General features: G+C 35.9%; 1 protein-coding gene across 12 annotated transcripts in view; it reads left to right on the top strand.

Annotated features, from left to right (window-relative positions):
- LOC118356609 (zinc finger X-chromosomal protein-like) overlaps window positions 1–21204 on the top strand; it is a 55784-nt gene that overhangs the window by 27485 nt on the left and 7095 nt on the right. For 9 of the 12 annotated variants that reach the window (XM_035725863.1, XM_035725864.1, XM_035725867.1 and 6 more), the window contains 2 exons: window positions 7704–7792; window positions 13527–14096. In XM_035725863.1, the coding sequence (XP_035581756.1) occupies window positions 7732–7792; window positions 13527–14096 (631 nt within the window). In that variant the 5' untranslated portion in view covers window positions 7704–7731. Of the gene's footprint in view, window positions 1–7033; window positions 7102–7125; window positions 7316–7703; window positions 7793–13526; window positions 14097–21204 lie in introns of those variants that run through there. The other 3 variants (XM_035725871.1, XM_035725869.1, XM_035725872.1) reach the window with 2 other exon arrangements.

Genomic DNA, 21204 nt, shown 5'->3' on the forward strand with positions numbered 1-21204 from the left:
TTTTTAAAAACATTTTATTATCTATCTATTTATTTATTTATTTGAAGATTTTATGTATTTATTCATGAGAGACAGAGAGACAGAGAGAGAGGCAGAGGGAGAAGCAGGCTCCCAAGGAGCAGGGAGCCCGACGCGGCACTCAATCCCAGGACCCTGGGATCATGACCTGAGCCGAAGGCAGATGCTTAACCATCTGAGCCACCCAGGAGCCCCCCAACTGATTTTTGAACATTGATTTTGTATCCTACAGTTTTACTGAATGTGTTGATTAGATCTTTTTTTTTAAGATTTTATTTATTTATTTGACAGAGAGCGACACAGTGAGAGAGGGAACACAGCAGGGGGAGTGAGAGAGGGAGAAGCAGGCTTCCCGTGGAGCAGGGAGCCTGATGCGGGGCTCCATCCCAGGACCCTGGGACCGTGACCTGAGCCAAAGGCAGCCGCTTAATGACTGAGCTGCCCAAGCGTCCCTGCTTTGATTAGATCTAAAGTATTTTTTAGTCTTTATGATATCTTATATATAAAATTGTATCATCTGCAATAGAAGTAGTTTTACTTTTTTAATTCCAGTTCTTTTTTTTTAAAGACTATTTCTTTGAGGGAGTGCATGAGCATGGGAGAGGGGCAGAGGGAAAAGAGGCTCCTCGCTGAACAGGGAACCCGATGCAGGGCTTGATCCCAGAACCCTGGGATCATGACCTGAGCCGAAGGTAGATGCTTAATTGACTGTGCCACCCAGGTGCCCCTTTTATTACAATTCTGATGCTTTTTATTTCTTTTATCTTGCCTAATTGGTTTAACTAGGAATTCTAGTACTATGTTGAATAGGATTGGTGATTGTAGGCAGTTTTGTGCCTGACCATAGAGGACAGTCTTTCAGTATTTCACCACTGAATATGATATTAACTGTGGGATTTGTGTGTATGATTTTTGTCCTCCAATTTTTGATGTGTAAAATATTGATTAACTTTTATACGTTGAACCATTCTTGGATCCCAAGGATTAAATAACACTTTTATGGTTTATAACCCTTTTAATGTGCTGTTGAATTCAGTTTGCTAGAATTTTACTGAAAAATTGTGCATTTGAATATACAACAGAGATAAAGAAAGGTCTGTAGTTTCCCTTTCTTGTATTGTCGTTAGCTTTAGTATGAGCGTGACACTGGCATCATAAAATGAGTTTGGGAGTGTTCTCTTAAGTTTTTTTGTAAGAGTGGGGGTTGGTGTTAATTTTTCTTTAAATGTTCAGTAGAATTTGTCTACCCAAACCATCTGGTCTGGACTCTTCTCTATTGGGAGGTTTTATTTACTACTAGATCTGTTTCCTTATTCATTATTGGCCCGTATTTTACTGGATCAGTCTCCTTAGTCATTATTGGCCCTATTAGACTTTGTATTCCTTCAGGCTTTAGTCTTAGAAAAGTGTATGTGTCTAGGAGTGTATACATTTTTTTGTAGGTTTTGTTTTCTGGATATTTTGTAGTTCCTTGTTACTTTTTTCCTGTTTTGTGGCTTTCCTTTGGGAGCTGATTCTTTTCCATATTGGTAAGCTTTGATTCTGTTAATCTTTTGTATCGACTGTAGGTTTTTGCATCGTTTTACCCTGAGACTTGACATCATTTTTTAGATCTAATTATCTATTTTAAACTGATTAAGGGATGCCTGGGTGACTCATTCAGTTAAGTGTCTGCCTTCAGCTGAGATCATGATCCTGGATCCTAGCATCCTGGGATTGAGCCCCCCCCACTTTGGGCTCCCTGCTCAGCGGGGAGTCAGCTTTTCCCACTTCCTCTGCCCCTCCCCCTGCTTGTGCTTTCTGTGTCTCTCTCTCTAGCTCTTCCTCAGATAAATCTTTTAAAAAAATAAAAATAATAAACTGATAAAAACTTAAATTGATGATTTATATTGGAGTTAATATTTTAATATTTGATTATTCTGAATTTGAGTTATATACTGGAGTACATTGATTATTCATATGCTTTTATATTATAATTGCCTATTACTAATAATCTATTGATTACTTTTCATTTCAGCCTAAAGAACTCCTTTTAGCATTTCTTATAAGACAGATCTGGTGGGCATTGAACTCCCTAAGTTTTTGTTTATTAGGACAAGCCTTTGTTGATTAAGGCAAACCTTTATATTTCCTTCATTTCTGAAGGACAGTTTTGCCAGTTACGTATTCTTGGTTGGTAATTTTTCTTTCAGCACTATGAATGTCGTATTCTGACCTCTCCTAGCTTGCAGTATTCGGCTGATTAAAAAAAAAATCGTCCGCTTATAGCTGATTGGGGATTCCCTTGTATGAGTGAATTTTTTTTTTCTCTGTTTCTGCTTTTAAAATCTTTTCTCTTTTAATTTTAGACAGGTTGTATTATGTCTTGGAGAAGATTGTTTGGGGTTGAAATTAATGTGGGGTTTTATGACCTTCTTAAACTTGGATATCTCCACAGTAAAGATATTAAACCAGCTTAAATCAGCTTCCCTCTCCCTTCTCTTTCTCTGTCTTTTCTGGAGCTCCAGTAATGTATAGGTTATTTCCCTCAAAGGTATCTTGTATTTATTTAAGCTGTCTTGACCGTTTTTTCTTTTCTTTTTTTTCTGAGTAGATTATATCAAAGAGTAGTCTTCTGTTCCATATGTGCACTGCTCTAAGAGCAGGCTCAACTAGTAGCATTAGGAGAAACCAAACAAACTTGAGGATTCTTCTTATACTTGATCCACTTTGTTCTTTTTGTTTTTATATAGGCTTCACATTTTGTTTTAACGTAGTCCAGTGTGGGGCCCAAAGCAGGGCTTGAACTCAACCCTGTAATCAAGACCTGAGCTGAGATCAAGTGCGCTTAATCGACTGACCCATCCAGGCACCCCTTGATGCAGTTTGTTCTTGATGCTTTCTGTGTTATTTTTCATTTCATTGTACAGTTTACCCTGGAACAACAGGGAGGTTGTGGGTACTGTTATATCTGCATATAACTTTTGACTCCCCAAAAAACTTAGCTGCTAATAGTTTACTGTTGGCCAGAAACCTTACCAGTAATATAAATAATCATTTAATATATTTTGTATGTTATATGTATTACATACTCGATTCTTATAGTAAGGTAAGCTACAGAAGAAAGATGTTATTAAGAAACATAAGGAAGAGGAAATAAATTTACACTATTGTAAAAAATCTGCATTATCAGTGGACCTGTATAGTTTAAACTCTTGTTGTTCAAGGGTCAGGTGTATTCTTCTGCTCCAGGATATGTAGTTCTTTTTTATGATTCCTCTCTTTTAAACTTTTCATTTTGTTCATGTATTATTTTTCTGATTTTGTTGACTTTGTGTTTTCTTGTAGCTTACTGAGTTTCCTTAACTACTTTAAATACTTTATGGCAAATTGCAGATCTCCATGACTTTGGGGTTGATTAATAGAAAATTATTGTGTTCCCATGATGGTGTTATGTGTCCTTGATTTTTTCATATTCCTTGAAGTCTTGTATTGTTGTCTTCACATTTGAAGAAGCCAATTATCTCCTTTAGTCTTTACTTCTTGGTGGCCTTGGTAGAGAAATACCTTCTTTAGCTTTGTTGGGAACTCGGGCTTTTTTCATATCTTTTTGGTGGATATGCCTGGACTATAATTCTTGTTCCCCTATTTTGCAGAAATCTTAAGATTGTGTGCTTCTCCCAGTTCTGTCAAGTGAGGCTGGGTACTGATAGTCTCAGGTTTGCTTTTCCTAGGAGAAGAGGTGCTGAGTCCTCAAGTTTGTTTGGTTTCTCCCAATGCTATTAGTTGAGCCTGCTCTTAGAGCAGTGCACATATGAAGCTAGCCATGGAGTGGGGGTGTATGCAAAGTCACATAGATTTGGGGGTGTCCATGGGCTAGTTGGTGGAGTCCACAAGCACAGCATGCCCAGCATCTTGTGGGTAAGTTCATTGATGAAATCGTGAAGTAGTAGGATTGCGTCCGTTTGGTACCCTCCTTCCCAGTGCCCTACTGTTCTTGGTAGCTGCTTTCTGCTCCCTAGTCATGAAGCACAACTCAGTATTCTGGATAGGGTAAGAAAGAAGTGGGACTCTTTGGTGGTGTCCTGCACGGCTTGGGAATCCAGGCACTCCCATGGGAGAAATCACAGGCCTGGCAGGGCTTTCTTCTGCTGCCTTAGAGGAGGGGTGATTTGAGTAAAGTGAAACTGTTCCTCTTACTCATTCCAGTGCATCCAGTCTCCATTTTCTTTTTTCCCCTGACTGCAGTGCTGTAACTTTTCCATTGGACTCTTGGACTCCACTCTCATCTCTTGGTGTTTTTGAGGGCAAGGACAGTAGAAAATTCTTACTCCAGGATGATGATCCAGTTTGAATTTTATTGGAGCTAATGAGATTGATTTTCTAGGGAAACTTGAAGATACTTAAAGTACTAAATAATTTTTTATTCCATTCTTAATTTTTGTAATTTCATGTTATTTTACTTAATTTTGCTTACAGAATTTTTAAAATTTGTCCTTTCATAATGATATTTTTTGAAGAGGGGAAAAGAAGTAGAAAGCCAGAGAATTTGGGGAGAGAAAACAGTGACAACTTATTTAGACCAAGAACATTTTCCCCTTTTTTGTGTGTGTGGTTAAAAAATACTTTAATGTAGTTTTAATGGTGTTTTTATTTGAAGCCTTTTGAATAAATACCATAAAACATACTGTTTCTTGAAATGAATTGGATAGTTCATTATATAAAATTAATATATGAAATTATATAAACTTAATCAAGTAGAAGAAAATCAAAATCAAATATAGAATTTAGGTCTTATGGAGACCCAAATATATGTTAGGTATATTTGGGTGAAGAAAGAGACAGAAACAGATTGGGGGTATTGGTGGAGAGGAGGGGAAGATAACTAAAGGGAAAGTATGAGGAAAGTGGAGAGGGTAGTTAGGACCAGATTTTAGAGGATTGTCAGCTAAGGAGCTTGAATTTTATTTGGAATAAGCAGGAAGCTATTAAAACATTTATCAATATAAGCCTGACAGCATTTAAATTATGCTTTAGAAAGTTCATTTTTACATGTGTTGAAATGTACCCGTTTGGTTTTAATTAGATACAGTAGAATATCAGATATGAAAGTGATTCTCTTGAAGAAAGGTTTTTTATTTTTTTAAAGATTTTATTTATTTATTTGATAGAGACACAGCGAGAGAGGGAACACTAGCAGAAGGAGTGGGAGAGGGAGAAGCAGACTTCCCACGGAGCAGGGAGCCCGATGTGGGACTCGATCCCAGGACTCTGGGATCATGACCTGAGCCGAAGGCAGACGCTTAACTGACTGAGCCACCCAGGCGCCCTTGAAGAAAGGTTTATAGGGACGCCTGGGTGACTCAGTCAGTTAAGTGTCTGCCTTCGCTCGTCATGATCCCGGGAGTCCTGGGATTGAGCTGCACATCAGGCTGCCTGCTCAGTGGGGAGCCTGCTTCTCAGCCTCTCCCTTTGTCTCCCAGCTCATGCTCTTTTGTCTCACTATCTCAAATAAATAAAAATTAAAAAAAAAATGGTTTTCACTCAGACATGAGAGGAGAAAGAGTGAGGCATGTCATACAGTGAAAGAGCAAATAGGGTTAGTCTGGAGGAGAGGGGACAAGCATGGCTCAAGAGCCTTTATTAGGAAGCAATAGGCAAGGTATGGAAGATTGGATAGTTTAAATAATTTCCCTATTGAATATTGACTTGGTGTGTAAATTTGATGTTTGAGGCTGTGGGCTCCGAGTGGTTGATTTGTATTATGATGGTGCACTTATGGGAAGACTATAGGAGTTAGCAAGCCCTGGAAGTAGTTGTGTCTCTTCCAGATCAAGGCCCCAAATGACAAAGCATGAAGAATGCAGAAAATAAGAAATTATCGTCAATACACACTACATTACTTGAAAATTTAACAAATGCACATTTTGTGTGTTATCAGCAAAAATTATAAAGATTGTAAACTAATAGCCCTTTTGATGGTGAATAAGAAAGTGAGAAAGTGGAGATGGAAAAACCTATTAAGCTTAGGTAGTATTTGTCTTATTTTATTTTTTTAAATAATTTTTTATTGTTATGTTAATCACCATACATTACATCATTAGTTTTTGATGTAGTGTTCCATGATTCATTGTTTGTGCATAACACCCAGTGCTCCACGCAGAACGTGCCCTCTTTAATACCCATCACCAGGCTAACCCATCCCCCACCCCCTCCCCTCTAGAACCCTCAGTTTGTTTTTCAGAGTCCATCATGTGTCATGGTTTGTCTCCCCCTCCGATTTACTCCCCTTCATTCTTCCCCTCCTGCTATCGTCTTCTTTTCTTTTTCTTAACATATGTTGCATTATTTGTTTCAGAAGTACAGATCTGTGATTCAACAGTCTTGCACAATTCACAGTGCTCACCATAGCACATACCCTCCCCAATGTCTATCGCCTAGCCACCCCATCCCTCCCACCCCCCACCACTCCAGCAACCCTCACTTTGTTTCCTGAGATTAAGAATTCCTCATATCAGTGAGGTCATATGATACATGTCTTTCTCTGATTGACTTATTTCACTCAGCATAACACCCTCCAGTTCCATCCACGTCATTGCAAATGGCAAGATCTCATTCCTTTTGATGGCTGCATAATATTCCATTGTGCATATATAAGCTTAGGTAGTATTTGTAACGTGAGTAAATCATGGCCCCTGATAAGTCTCCCTTTTTGCTCCTTCTCTGTACTCACTTGCTTACTTGCTTTTTAGGCGTGTATTTGTATTTTAACTTTTTTTTTTTTTTCGTAAACTGGTTGTTTCTCCTGTCTACTCTAAGGCAAATTTGGTAAATGACTTTCAGCTGTCCTTATGTGCTGTAGTTGGAGACAGAGGGAAAGAGAAAGGGAGGCTGAGGGGGAGGGAAAGAGAAAAAGGGAGGGAATGAGAGGGATACAGCATGTGCACACAAGTCTTGCTTATGGTTTCAGGTATCATATACTTGGGACCTTCATCTTACTTTGTTCAAAGATAAATTTATTTCTTACCTTTTGTAGCTGGTACCAATTCACCTGTGGCCTGGAGAATCTAAATATACTGTGAGAATTATTTCTGCAGTCAGAAGGTCAGTTAAGATAGGTCATTGTAAGCTACACAGAAATTTCCAGAGTATTAACAATTGTTACAGATTTTGCATTTTTACCATCTTGTAATTTACTGGTAGGAAGAGTGCAGACTACATTAAATTTAAAAGTACAATAAAATCTTGCTGAAATCCCCCAAAACAAAGTGTCTTAAGGTGAACCTCAAAGAGTCATTGGATTGCTGGTAGAGAGGAGGTAAGAGGGAGTCATTTGGGGTACAAGTAGTGTTCCTGTATCTCAGTCTGAATAATGCTAATATAATTTTAAATATATGTTATTTGTATAAGCATTTATATACATAAATTATTAAGCAGAACAATTAAGATTTGTGTACCTTATATAACTTATACTGTAAATTAAAACAAACAAAATCCCTAGATACTGTCAACCTGTTTAACTGACCTTGCATACATTAAATAATAGAGCTGCACATACATCACTGGAAATCAGTGTGTTCCCTTTTATTTTACATTGATAGGTTTTTGATAAATTTGAGCATTTCAGAAATGTAAAGATCATGATGACATTTTAAGTATGTGATCTAATATAATTAATATTTGGTATACTTTATTTCCTGGCTTAGGAGCTGTGACTAATGAGAATCAAAGGCCATGGATGAAGATGAACTTGAATTGCAGCCACAAGAGCCAAACTCCTTTTTTGATGGACTAGGTATATCTAATTCTTGGGTTGTTCCACTTCCCATCTGCCAAATTTGGAGTTTGCATTACCAAGAGGATGAATTGATAGATCTTATAGTGATATAGATACTTAAGTTATCTTGTTATCCTCAGAATCTCATAGCCAGCTCATAATCTTGTCAGTAACCTCATCAATATCAAAACATTACTGTTGTCTTGTTACTCTCATTTTCCCCAGTTATACTACTAAATCCTCTTAGTTCTTCTTTTGAAAGCTTTTCTTATTTCTGCTTATCATTAGTTTTGCATTGTTGCAGCAATACACTTCCACAAATTTAGTGACCAAAATGGTGCTATTTTGTCACCTTGCAGTTTTGTTAGTCAGAAGTGCTTTTACCGTGTGACTCCCCTTGTACAGAATTCCATAGAGCCAAAATCAAGGTTTTGGCAGGGTGTTCCTTTCTGGAGCCTCTAAGGAAGAATCTTCTTTCATGAACATTCAAACTTTTGGTCAGATTTAGTTCCCTGTGCTTTTCTTATTTTCTTATGGACTGTAGGCCAGGACCATATTTTGTTTCTTGAGGCTGCCCACATTCCATTTGATGTTTTACATGTGATTTCCTCTAGTGACAGTGAGTTGAGTCTCTGTCATGTTTGAATCTTGCATACCATTCACAACACATCTGACTCTAGCCAGAAGCTTATCTAGGATAATCTACATTTTATCTGATCTTATATCCATAACTTTAATTAGATGTGCAAGTTTTCTTTTACTATGTCACATATTTCAAGATCCAAGGATTAGGGTTTGTATATCTTTGGGAGACCATTCTGTCTACCATTGTCTGCATTTTACCCCAAAACATTTATGTTCCTCCCATGGGTAAAATTCACCTTTCTGAGGTTTTCATTTACTGACAGGAAATTCTCATGGAAAATTAAGCAGCTCAGCTGTATCCCATAGGTTTTAGAATATTGTGTTTTCTTTTCCTTTTGTTTTGAGACATATTTAGATTTGCTCTTGAATTTATTTGGCCCATTGCTTGTGCAGTAGTGTGTTGTTTAATATTCAAATACTAAATATTTACTATTTACCAAAAAGAAAAGAAATTAAGCAACTCAGAAATCTCATAGCATCTAAATCAGGGACCCATAACACTCTGGGTGTAGTTCATTAAGCACAACTTCTGGGGCATAGTTCTTCTTCCTCTGTGGACTTACAAAGCCAGAAAAACAAGATACCTGTTCCCACTGTAAGTGGTAGTGCAGTTTTGAATATTCTGGTTGGAACAGGTTGAAAAGGAAGATAAATGGAGTCTGTAGTCTAATAATTTTGAAATTCCAGTGGGCAAACTCCATTAGTTTCCAAGTCCTGGGAATAATCCCTAATGTTTTTGTTTTCTTTTAAGATTTTATGTGTTTTTCGACATGAGTACAAGCAGGGGGAGAGGGAGGAGCAGGCTCCCCGCTGAGCAAGGGAGCTTAATGCGGGGTCTTGATCCCAAGACCTTGGAATTTTGAACTGAACCGAAGGCAGACATGTAACCTACTGAGCCACCCAGGTGCCCCTAAACCCTCATGGTTGATGGCTCCCTGATTTGAGTCATCTTTGTGTTTGTTTTTTGTTTTTGTTTTTTTTCCATCAAAGATAAGTGTTTTTACCAAGTAGTTTTATTAACCTGCCTTTGCGCCTAGAATTTGGAAGTCCAGCAATTTTTCATATCATCCTTTCTCTATCCCTTTCAGTCCAAGCTCCCAAACCAAGATAGCATTGTTTCTGATGGTATAAATTTTTTAAAGAATGTTGTGTATCTCCTGGGTTGTGAGAATTTACTTCATTAGACAAGAGTCTCATCTATATACCTTTCAGAGATAATGCATTCCTTCTTGGTGATGGCTGAGGGGATGGTGCTCTTAAACTCCTCAGACTAAGTACTCTAGTTTGATTGAGGGTATCCATGAGGCACACCATTAATGACTTCAAAGAGACAGTAAATGAGTGAATTTTCAGACCTGCCGATCTTCAGGGAAGAGTCATAGAGCCATACATTGAATGCTTTTGTTCTAGAACTTCCCTGAAATTTTTTTTTTTTTACTTTTCTTTGCCATTTGTACAGGCTAAAAATTTGTACAGATCATTACTCCTGCTACTTTTTTGTTTCAGTTTAACTTTCTTTTCTGGATTTGTACTATAAAAAGCAAGAAGAAACAAGGCAATCTTGTTAGCTGAGTTCATTGTTACAAGTTATGCTTTCCACATAACTGTAGCATACAGTTTTGCTAAGCCGTTTGTCACAACATATAACTAAGATACTTCTTCCTTCCATTAACATGTTTCTTCTTTTTGAGTCCTTACTAGCAGAGTTCTTATAGTCTGGATTTCCATTAACAGTCTGTGCATGGTGACTTTGGTGTTCTTTGAGTCTATGTCGGATTTCTCTACTTCGGTATTTCTTCCTTCTGAGTTCTCACTAGAATAAGTTGTTAACATCCGTATTTCTACTAGGGGTCTATTCAAGGGAATATTCCGTTCTAAAGCCACTTTACATTTTTTGGCTTTTGTATAGGAGCACTCCACTCTCTGGTACCAAAATCTGATTTATTTCTGTTACAACACTGAAAGTTAAACAAATTTAGCGATTTAAATCAATAAAATTCATTGTCTCACAGTTTGTGTGGGTTAGAAGTCTATGACCGGGCTATCTTCTTTTTCGTATGGCTGTAATAAAGATGTGAATAGGCTGTTGTTCCTTTCTGGAACTCTGGCTTTGATTCTGATTCTAAAATAATTTAGGTGATTAGCTGAATCCACTTCCTTACAACTGTAGGACTGAAGTTCCCATTTCATTGATAGCGGTCACCGGAAGGGTTGTCTTGGCTCCTTGCACTGCTTGTGTTCCTTCTCATGCTTTCCATTTGGCTCCTGCAGCAACAGTGAATTAAATCTCTCAAACTTAAAATTACGCTTCAACTCTGTGATACCACCTGGGAAAGTTTTGCTTTAAGGGTTCATGTGATCTGATTGGACCCACTCAGAATTTTCAGTATAAGGTTTATGACTTTAATTATATCTGCAAAAACCTTGTGACATAAGCCATAATGTGACATATTCACAGTTCCAAGGGTGTGGATATCTTGGAGTGTGGGTAGGAATGAATGAAGTGGATGAGCAAGGTAAACTACTTACCACTACTGCTCTTTTACCAGTCCTTACCACTTGGGCCTAGGCACTATTTTTTCATTCTAAACCTGTAATACTAGAAACTATTTTCTGGGCTCTCAGTTTCCTTCTTTAACTACCTCACCAGTAGCATACTCACCCTAGTGTAACACCTAGAACATGTTATTTCACTTTTTTTCATTGTCCAGGAGATAAGGTGTAAAGCTCCTTTGCATTTTGACATTTTCCTTCTTTAATAAGCCTGTTTCTCAAGAGGCTTCTCAAGGAGTCTTCTGCATCAGGCACATAGAATGTTTCCTCAACTTTGCAAGGAAAACTATATATATGAAGTTCTAACAATGGGAAAAAATGGGCAACCAGATGACCCAAGGTTCTAAGTAGATTAATATTGAAGAAGGATTGCACTAGTTTTTATAATATAAAATTGTTTACTGTTATATAGCTACTCTTGGTAATTAAAATTTTATTCACTGAATTTTATGTGATCATATTTGCCATGTATTAAAAGTCATAGATAGTGACTTTACCAAGAAACATGAAGATTTTTAGTGTGCTTTCTAAATCGCGTGTGTGTGCATACATTTTATGTTTCTTAAACAGTTTGGGATAGTGTTTTGACTCATGTTTGGTAGTGTCATTTTATGGTGGTAAATGCAAAGTTAATTCTTTCTTCACTTGAACATAGTGAAGTATAAAAATGTGCTTGAAGGAGAGACTGTTAGTTCTTTGGAGAAAAACTGGAAGTATTTACTAGCTTAGTCTAGCCACAGCAATCTTTGGTCATGGGCTGTTTGCATTTTAGCCCTGATTATTAACACTTAATGGTGTTTCATTCATCTTTGAGCAAGTCACTTAATCTGCCAGGGCCTCCATTTTCATATGTCCTAATAATAATGAAACCTCTCATTACAGTTTTTCAGAACACTTCCCATACATTCCCATTTGATCATCACAACAGTCCTGTGAGGTATGCATGGCAGATATTACTGTCCTCATTTTACTGACAGGAAACTGAAACTCAGAGGTTCAATGACTTGCCCAAGGTCACAAAAATGAATAAGTTCTAAATGCTTCTCTCTGACGTACACCTCTTAAGCAGTGCTCTTGCCTTTAAATGGTTTTATATTTATGTTTAAGATGGATGTTAAAGTGATGTATTGCTTGATGTGAATTATTAAACATCAAAGACAAATGACTAAAAGCATTTAATAATAATTCTGTAGAAATGAAAGAGAACATTTTCTCATTTCTGTATGTAATTCAAGTGGGCATTAACTGAAAGTCTTTAAATATTAAAAGACTTTCTGCAGCTTCTATTATTCTTTGGCCCTTATTGATCCTTTTTGTTTGTTAAATAATCTGTGTGTTTCTCTGATGGCCTAGCCAGTGAGACAGTCACTGAGTTAGGCCCTGCTTTAGTCAACTGTCACAACCAGGACCAATAGCTAATTGAGTAGCTTTTTTTTTTAGGTAAGACTTTATATTTGTTGTTCTGCCAGAAGCCAAGATACCAGATTTGTTTTATTTTATGTTATAATTTTGGTAAGGATAATCTTATTTCTGTTCCCATTCATTTCATTCATTCAGAGTGATATTTGCTGAGTACCATATGCTGTGCAATTATGTGATCTTGGTGAAGTCCTTTAATCTCCTGGGGCTGCGATTGTTTCACTCCTGTAGTTTTATTCTTTTAATTGTGGAGTGGACTAGTAATAGGATTTCTTAAAATTGGTGGAACTGCCTTGGGATTGGAGTGTGGGTGATGGGAGGAGGCTAGCTGGGGGCTGAGTATCCTTATGAAGTTGGTATGACCTGCCTCCACTAACCTCACCCTCCAGTGCTCTTGAGCAGCATCACTTTTATTCAATCTTATCTGTCCACAGAGGTCTTTAATCAGTTACCTTTCCTCATCTATAGCCTTCTATCTCTGTTTTCATTTATGCCCCAATTCTTTGATAGCCTAAATTCACAGTTTAATTTCTAAATTCCCAGTCATATGTGGAGGATACTTTTGGAACATTACAGCAGAATAGAGTGGGTTGATTTTTAAAGAGTGAAAGAAAGAAAAAAGGAAGAAAAGAAATATGTAGTAGTGTGGAAAAGAAGAAAACATATATTTAAGGAATGTGGAAAAAGAAAAGAAATGGAACAAATATGAAGGAAAATGGTTGTTTTCTGAATTTATCTCTTCTCAACATTTATAATTGTCCCTTACGATTTCATTTTCCTGGAGACTTTTTATGTAGATACTCTAAAAATACTTTTCTTCTGCGACTGCCTCATGTTTTTTGTTTCCTAGTGTTTCTTTACTCATTAATTGATTAGGGTTGAGTAAAAGCACTTCTTGTGTTAATTTTTATTTGTTATATGAATCAAAAATAGATTCTCTCTTTATTTCCTTAATCTGCTTTGGTGTTTGAGAAAACTGAGGATATATTCTGTTTTCTGGTGGAAATTAAATAACATTCATTCATTCATTCATTCATTCATTTATTTATTTATATTTTTTAATAATAGTTATATCGTTTAAGAGAGTCATGCATGCCTACCTGAAATTTGTCATTTTAATTTTTGTGTTTTGAAGGAACTGATGCTACGCACATGGATGGTGATCAGATTGTTGTGGAAGTTCAAGAAACTGTTTTTGTTTCAGATGTTGTGGATTCAGATATAACTGTACATAACTTTGTTCCTGATGACCCAGATTCGGTTGTAATCCAAGATGTTATTGAGGATGTTGTTATTGAGGATGTTCACTGCTCAGATATCTTAGAAGAAGCAGATGTATCTGAAAATGTCATCATTCCTGAGCAAGTTCTTGACTCACATGTAACCGAAGAAGTTTCTTTAGCACACTGCACGGTGCCAGATGATGTTTTAGCTTCTGACATTACTTCAGCCTCAATGTCTATGCCAGAACATGTGTTAACAAGTGATTCTATACATATGTCTGATGTTGGACATGTTGAACATGTGGTTCATGATAGTGTAGTAGAAGCAGAAATCATTACTGACCCTTTGACAGCAGACGTCATTTCAGAAGAAGTATTGGTAGCAGATTGTGCCTCTGAAGCAGTCATAGATGCCAATGGGATCCCTGTGGACCAGCAAGATGATGACAAAAGCAACTGTGAGGACTACCTTATGATTTCCTGTAAGTCTTGGGGTACAGTGATTGTCAAAGGTATTTTTGAGGGCTTTTCTCATATATCAGGACATTTTCTTCACTTAAACTTATATAAAATTAAGGTAAATGTCATAAGCCTGTGTGCATTGTTTTAGTTTGGATCTTGTTAAGGTAAGCCATAATTAAGAAAACTGAAGTGGTAAAAGTAAACAGTTATTTCTGTATGAGGATGGAGAAAAATTGGGGCACCTGGATGGCTCAGTTGGTTAAGCATCTAACTCTTGATCTCAGCTCAAGTCTTCATCTCAGGGTTGTGAGATCAGGCCTTGCGTTGGGCTCCATGCTGGGCCTAGAGTCTAATTAAAAAAAAAAAGAAAAGATGAGAAAAAGGCTGGAAATCATGAACAATGTGATGATGTGATTAGGCTGTTACCTTATCAGAATCATCACTGAACACTGAAAGGATTTCAGCCTGAAAAAAATCTTTTGTCTTTTATTATGCAGTCACTTCTATCCTTATTTTATTCTGTACCACTCTTCTTTTCCCTGCAAAGTAATGATCATATTTTAAAAAACAAATCATTATTGGCTTTGGAACTGTATTAGTGTCATGTCTTGAAATAAAGTGGTCATATACATAGCCATAAACACTAATTTATGTAGACTTTTAGACTAATTAGAGATTTAATATCATTGGTTTCTGTTCACTGTTTCTTATGGGATATTGCCTTGCTAGATTGTATTTATCTCCTTACCAACATAATTAGACATAGTTTTACTTACATAGTAGATGTCATGATAATTCTGTTAGTAGATTCTCTGGGTAGGTGTCTCCAATCTTTCTTTAATTTTTAGATACGTTCTCTACATCGGTGTAGTTTTACTTCATTAGATAGACCTATCATCTATCTGCTGGTTTAAATAACTTGGTTATCCTAAATCACCTGCTTATCGGATCACTATGGTACTTGAAATCAAGTTTTATTGTATATAGATTTCATTGTGTTCCTATCAACATTACATATATGTGTTTTCCCCTTGTGTCTTTTGAGCACAGCAAAAAAGATTGGGTAAGTTTGGGGACAAAGAGAGTAGGTATTTATTTACCTTTTCTGTGATCTTATACTATTTATTAATGATAATTTTCTACATCCAGCTGAACTTGATAATGTCAAGAGCCTGGTTTAACAAATGTCCAGTAAATTCCTTCTCTGTATGAAACCTTCTTCCAGATAGTGTTGAAGTAGTCTAGTTACTGTTTCTTTTAAATTGATTATAACTTTCTTGAGAATAGAACTAATGCATCTTACCTACTTAGATATCTCCCCCACCAAACCTGTACATATTACATATGAATTACTTGTTGAATGAACATATTCACTAACTTTATAGTTGAAATCCTGTGGATATCATGCCATCTAGGTTAGGTTTATTCATCATTTTACCTGATACTAGTTTCTAATTAATTGTCAGTTTGGTCATACATTCAATAAAACAAGTGTTAGTGAATGAATAAATGAAATCTAAACTCTTATGTCTAATGTATAAAATTTGAGGATCAATAGAATTTATGGTTTATTGTTTTAGTACTTATTGGAACAGAAGGGATGCTAAAATATTTCACTTATATTTTCTATATACATATTTAAGTCATTATCTTGTTCTGTTACAATTATTGGATATTCGTGTAGCTTATTGTAAGCTTCCTACCAGGTGGGTTTTTTTTTTAATATTTTAATAATTTTTTTTAATCTAGTAGAACACAGACTAAAATTTTGGAATTCTAAAAATAAGTAGACAAAAGAAAATATTTCTGAAACATGAATAAGGATTAAGGAAAACGTCTTGATTAGGTTTTTAAAGTTTGTTTTGGTAAAATTAAAGGTTTTGTTCCTTAGACTAAAATTGATGCCTTTTTATATAAGGACTCTAAAATGTATTTAGAAAATATTAAAGCAGTTTTATAATATTTTAAAGGAGATATTACCATGCACTAAAAGGAGGTAGCCATTAAATTATTAGGGAGAATTTGATATCAGGAATTGTCACATTATATTACTTTAAGACACTTAATTTTTAACAAAAGTCAGGAGACATGCAAAGAAACAATAACCATAACAGAAACACAGGAAAAAGTATAGTAAATAGAAACTCATGAGGAACCTAGATAGTGAACTTAATAAAGATTTTAAGTCAGCTGTTTTATATTTGTTCAAAGAGCTAAAGGAAATGACTGTAAAGAGCTAAAGGAAATTATGAGAATGATGTCTCACCAAACAGAATTTTCAATAAAGACAAACTTAAACTAAATAGAAATTCTGGACTTAAAAATTACAAAGACTGAAATGAAAATTTCACCAAAGAGCTCAAAAGATGTAATAGCTGTTTTCTTACTAGAAACATGAAGATGTCAAGGCATCTGGGTGGCTCAGTCATTAAGCATCTGCCTTTGGCTCAGGTCATCTGCTGGGGCTAAAATTCAAAACATCTTAGAAAAAAAGAAAGGTGTAAGTGTTCTCAAAAGTAATGGTTGTTGAGATAGGTCACCAAAGGCACAAGAAAAGAAAAAATACATATATTTGTTTGAAAATGCTCGTTTCCAAAAATACTGTTAAGAAAGTGAAGTGATAACAGAGAATGGAAGGATATATTTGTAAAGCATATATCTAAGTGTCTAGGAACCAGAAGATATAAAGAATATCTAGAACTCAGTAATAAAAAAGCAACCCAATTAAAAATGGAAAAAACTTTGAATAGACATTCTTCCAAGAAAAAAATAAGCACACAAAAAAATGCTCAATATCATTAGTCTTTTGGGGGATGCAAATCAAAACCAGAATGAATTAACCTCTTCACATTCTTTCAAATGGGTATTTTAAATAATGTGAAATAACAAGTTTTGCAAGAATGGGGAAATTTTGGAAAACTCTTAAGGTGGAATTGGTAATATAAAATTGTTTAGCCACTTTGGGGAAGATTTTGCAGTTCTTTAAAAAGTTAAACATTGAATTATGACTCAGCTACTGCTCTTAAGCATAAACCCAGGAGAATTAAAAACATATCCACAAAATAGTTGCTATACAAATGTTCATAGAAGCATTATTTCTTTTTAAGATTTATTGTCTGTCTATCATCTATCTAATCTGTCTGTCTGTCAGGAAGCACAAGCAGGGGGAGTGGCAGGCAGAGGAGAAGCACGCTCGCTGCTGAGCAGGGAGCCCGATGCGGGGCTCGATCCCAGGACTCTTGAGATTATGACCTGAGCTGAAGGCAGATGCTTAACCACTGAGCCACCCAGGCATCCCGTTGATAGCAGCATTATTAACCCAGTAGCCAAAAAAATGGAAACAGCCCTAATGCCTTCAATTGATGTGAATTGGTGTTTAAAATGTGACATCATCATCCAGTGGAATATTATTTGATAATAAAAAGAAATGAAGCACTGATAAAACAGATGAACTTTAAAAGTAAGGGGTTTATGGAAAGTCTGAAGTAGGTGTAGCTCTAAAAACAAAAAATTGAGGAGTGATTACGAGTCTTAATTGTTGAATAAGTTCTGGAAAGGAGTTAGCCAAAGAATGTAGAGGTATTTTTAGGGGCTGGTGGACATAATCTGTAATTAGATGGTGATAATGGTTGCAAAGTATGTGAATTTACTAAAACCCAGTGAGCTGTAGTTCTTTATTACATTTTTTTAAAAAGACAGTTGTGTAGAAACGACTTACTGATGTCTCAGGATATTTATTATCCAAAACTTGTTTGTTTTTAGACTTTAATTTTTAATGGCTGTTTTAAAACCACAGTGAGATTTTTCATGGTAACAGGACACTTAAGGTTTGTGGGGTTTTTTAAGTTGCTTTTGTAATATTTCATTTAGATAATTTTAGTAGTTGAATTATTGGGACACCTTTGCAAGTGAAATTTTCAGGATGAATTCTACTTTTCTCTGGAAAAGGATTAGCTTTGCTATTCTCAGGTAGATCTGACATTTTGAATGTTTTTCTAACATAATTTTTAATATTCAGAAGCACCCAGAAGATCTTTTATAAGCTGTACGTAAATATGTAACATTTTTCAAGTTCCATAGTGATTAGATGGTGAGGTCTTCAAGAGTTTTATGATTACCCACAAACTAACATTTGTATAAACATCTTGTGTGACCTTGTAAACACAAGGTATTAAGATTTTTCAGGATCTGCTTAGAATCACTTTTACAAAGTTTCCAAAAGAGGCCAACTTAACTATAGTCTCAAATTCCTCAAACATGAGTCCTTTAAAAAGTTTTAGATATACTGAGGACTCTCCTGCCTGATTTTCTGAAATCTGTGTCCTCTAATGCTACCTGTTTGACATTCCAAAGCCACCTTTAAGAAAATGACCTTAGCTCAGTCAGCTAGATATATCAAAAAACATGTATTTAGCTTTGAAAATAAGACTAAGTATACATAAGATTAGAATTAAGGACATGATGCCTATTTTACCAACAAATTATATAAAACAGGTAAATACCCTGATGTAGTTCAGGATATAGAGAAGGGATATGAGTGTATCTATGTATTTATGTATAATTGCAAAGAGTTCAAATTTACGTCATTAAGCTTATCCTAGAACAGCTTATTTTCTTGCACTTCTCAAGTTCATAACCTGGTCTCCCATTCTTTAACCAAAGTCCTTGCCTCCTATGCTTTGTATATGGTTGAAGATACCAGTCAGGATGTTTTACTGGTTTCTAAGCTTCAGCCATGCCCTCTTTTCCCTAACCAGCTAACTACATTTCTATTGACCTGCCCTCTAGTCTCAAAAGGAAGAGTGTTTCTCTTCTTTAATGTGTAGTGTTTAAGAGTACAGGCAGGGGGATAGGCAGAGCGAGAGGGAGAAGCAGGGGGAGGCTGATGTAGGGCTCCATCCCAGGACCCCGAGATCCTGACCTGAGCTGAAGGCAGACGCTTAACTGACTGAGCCACCCAGGTGCTTTAAACTTCCTAAAGAAATTAACATCCATCTTCCATAGAATCCTCAACCTACTTGAGTCTGACTCCGTGTAGCATTCACTAAAATATTTTAACCAAGAGTATGAGTGACCTCCAGGTTAGTAACAAGCCACTGCAGGTGTTCCTCCTTCACTTTGTACTTGTTTTGTGTTACTGCTGTAGACATAGTAGGATTTTCTATATCTGTAAGATTTCAGTATGCTGTTATAAAGCAGTTTTATGCACATAATTTATTGGCATGGCGTGTTCTTGATTTCTAAGTAAGAAACTAAGATAAAGTGTTAGTGTTTTCACTTTCTAATGTTGGCTTTTAAAAGACTAAATTCATCTTAATACTCTATGTAAGAATATTCTTTGTAATTCTATGAAAGAATTTTGACTAAAGTGGAATTTTTGGATCATTTAAAAATCTTGATGGGCAATTTATAGAACTCTTTCAAAGATGTCAAAATCTAACTTCTGTCTTGTAAGTCACTGTTTAGGATTAAAGATGGATGTGCCTGGCTGGCTCAGTCTGTAGAGCATTATCCTTGGTCTTATGGTTGTGGGTTTAAACCCTACTGCATAGAATTTACTTAAACAAAAAATTTGTGATGTAAAATTTAGTCATCATAACTATCACCACAGCCTTAGCTGAATTGTGCTTGAGTCATTTTTATATTCATCGGATCTCTGCTAATAGAAACTATCTAGCTTAATTATATCATTTATTGATTTTTTTCAAAAATCAACCATTGCCTCTAAGAAATATAATTGAATACATTCTGAAAACTTCAGATATTCATTAAGGTTACTTATGACTTACAGATTTCTTTTGAATTCTGACTTTGCTGGTTATTAACTATGTGATCTTAGCTCTAAACATTCAACTTTTCTAAACTGCAGAGTTTGCTTTACTTTAAAATGTTAGTGGTATTTTACCACCTCCCTTATGACTTAGTACTGTTATGCAGTGTATACGGTAATCAATAAATGGTAGGTATCTTACTAGTATTATCACATTTTAAAATAATTATCTCTTCATTGCTTTCCCACTGGATTAAAAACATTTTCTCTTATTTTATCACTTTTTTAAGTTTTTATTTAAATTCCAGTTAGTTAACATGCGGTATAATTATTAGTTTCAGATGTGCAATATGGTGACTCAGAACTTATGTACATTTGATGCTCATCACAGTGCACTTCTTTATACCCATCACCCGTTTCTCTCACCCCTCCCCACCACTTCGCTCCTGGTTGGATTATAAACTTTTTGAGTCCATAACTTCTTCATAATTGTATTTCCAATACTTACCTAGCCCAAAGTCTAACTTAGAGTTGTGATGCATTGTTGAATTGAGTAAGACATTAATGTCCAACCATAAGGATAAAATAGATCTAGCAGGGGAACACCAGAAAGGGAACTAAAAGAGAAATGAGAAGCCTTCCTAGGTGAATTGAAGACAGAATCTTTTTTGGGAGACTTTGGGTCTGTTCTTCTCTGCTTGGTCTTCGGCAGCTACGCCAGTTTTACATAGAGCAGAGAGAACGTTTCTGCAGTCTTTTTCTCATGCACTCAACATCAGCAAATCCAACTTTTGTGAGAAGTTAAATCATATTGGCTAAGTTTTCATTCATTAGTCTTCCCTGACTTTCGTTTGTGCCAAAGATATCAGTGGATGGCCATAGGTGGATTGCAGTGGATAAAAGATTATATTTTATGGGAATTATGTTTTTGGTATTTATTCCAATCCAAGACTGTTTCTTTGAGACATTAGTTTTTACTTTTATTGGTTTCCCAAATGCTAAGCATAATACTATATTTCATTAGCTAGTTTTATAAAGATTAAATTATGAAATGTTTGTTCCATATCCCCTGAATCTCCAATGTCGTGAGTCAGGTGTGTCTCTATTGGTAAGTAAGGATACCTTTTTCTTTTCTCCCCCAAAACAAAAACAGGCTACGTTCATTAAGTTATTTGAGAATACTGTATATTTAAGTATTCATTTGCTGCATTTGCCAGCAATGACCCAGACTCAGTTTTAAAAACTCGTTTGTGCCTTTTGTGTGTATTAGGTGTATGTATGTGTCTGTGTGCAGCTTTAACTTTAAATAGTTTGATAGTAGAATTTACATTGGCCATTGCAGTGTACGTTTCTGAAAG

The sequence above is a fragment of the Zalophus californianus genome, chromosome Y (genome assembly GCF_009762305.2).
Source record: "Zalophus californianus isolate mZalCal1 chromosome Y, mZalCal1.pri.v2, whole genome shotgun sequence".
NCBI classification, from domain to species: Eukaryota; Metazoa; Chordata; class Mammalia; order Carnivora; family Otariidae; genus Zalophus; species Zalophus californianus.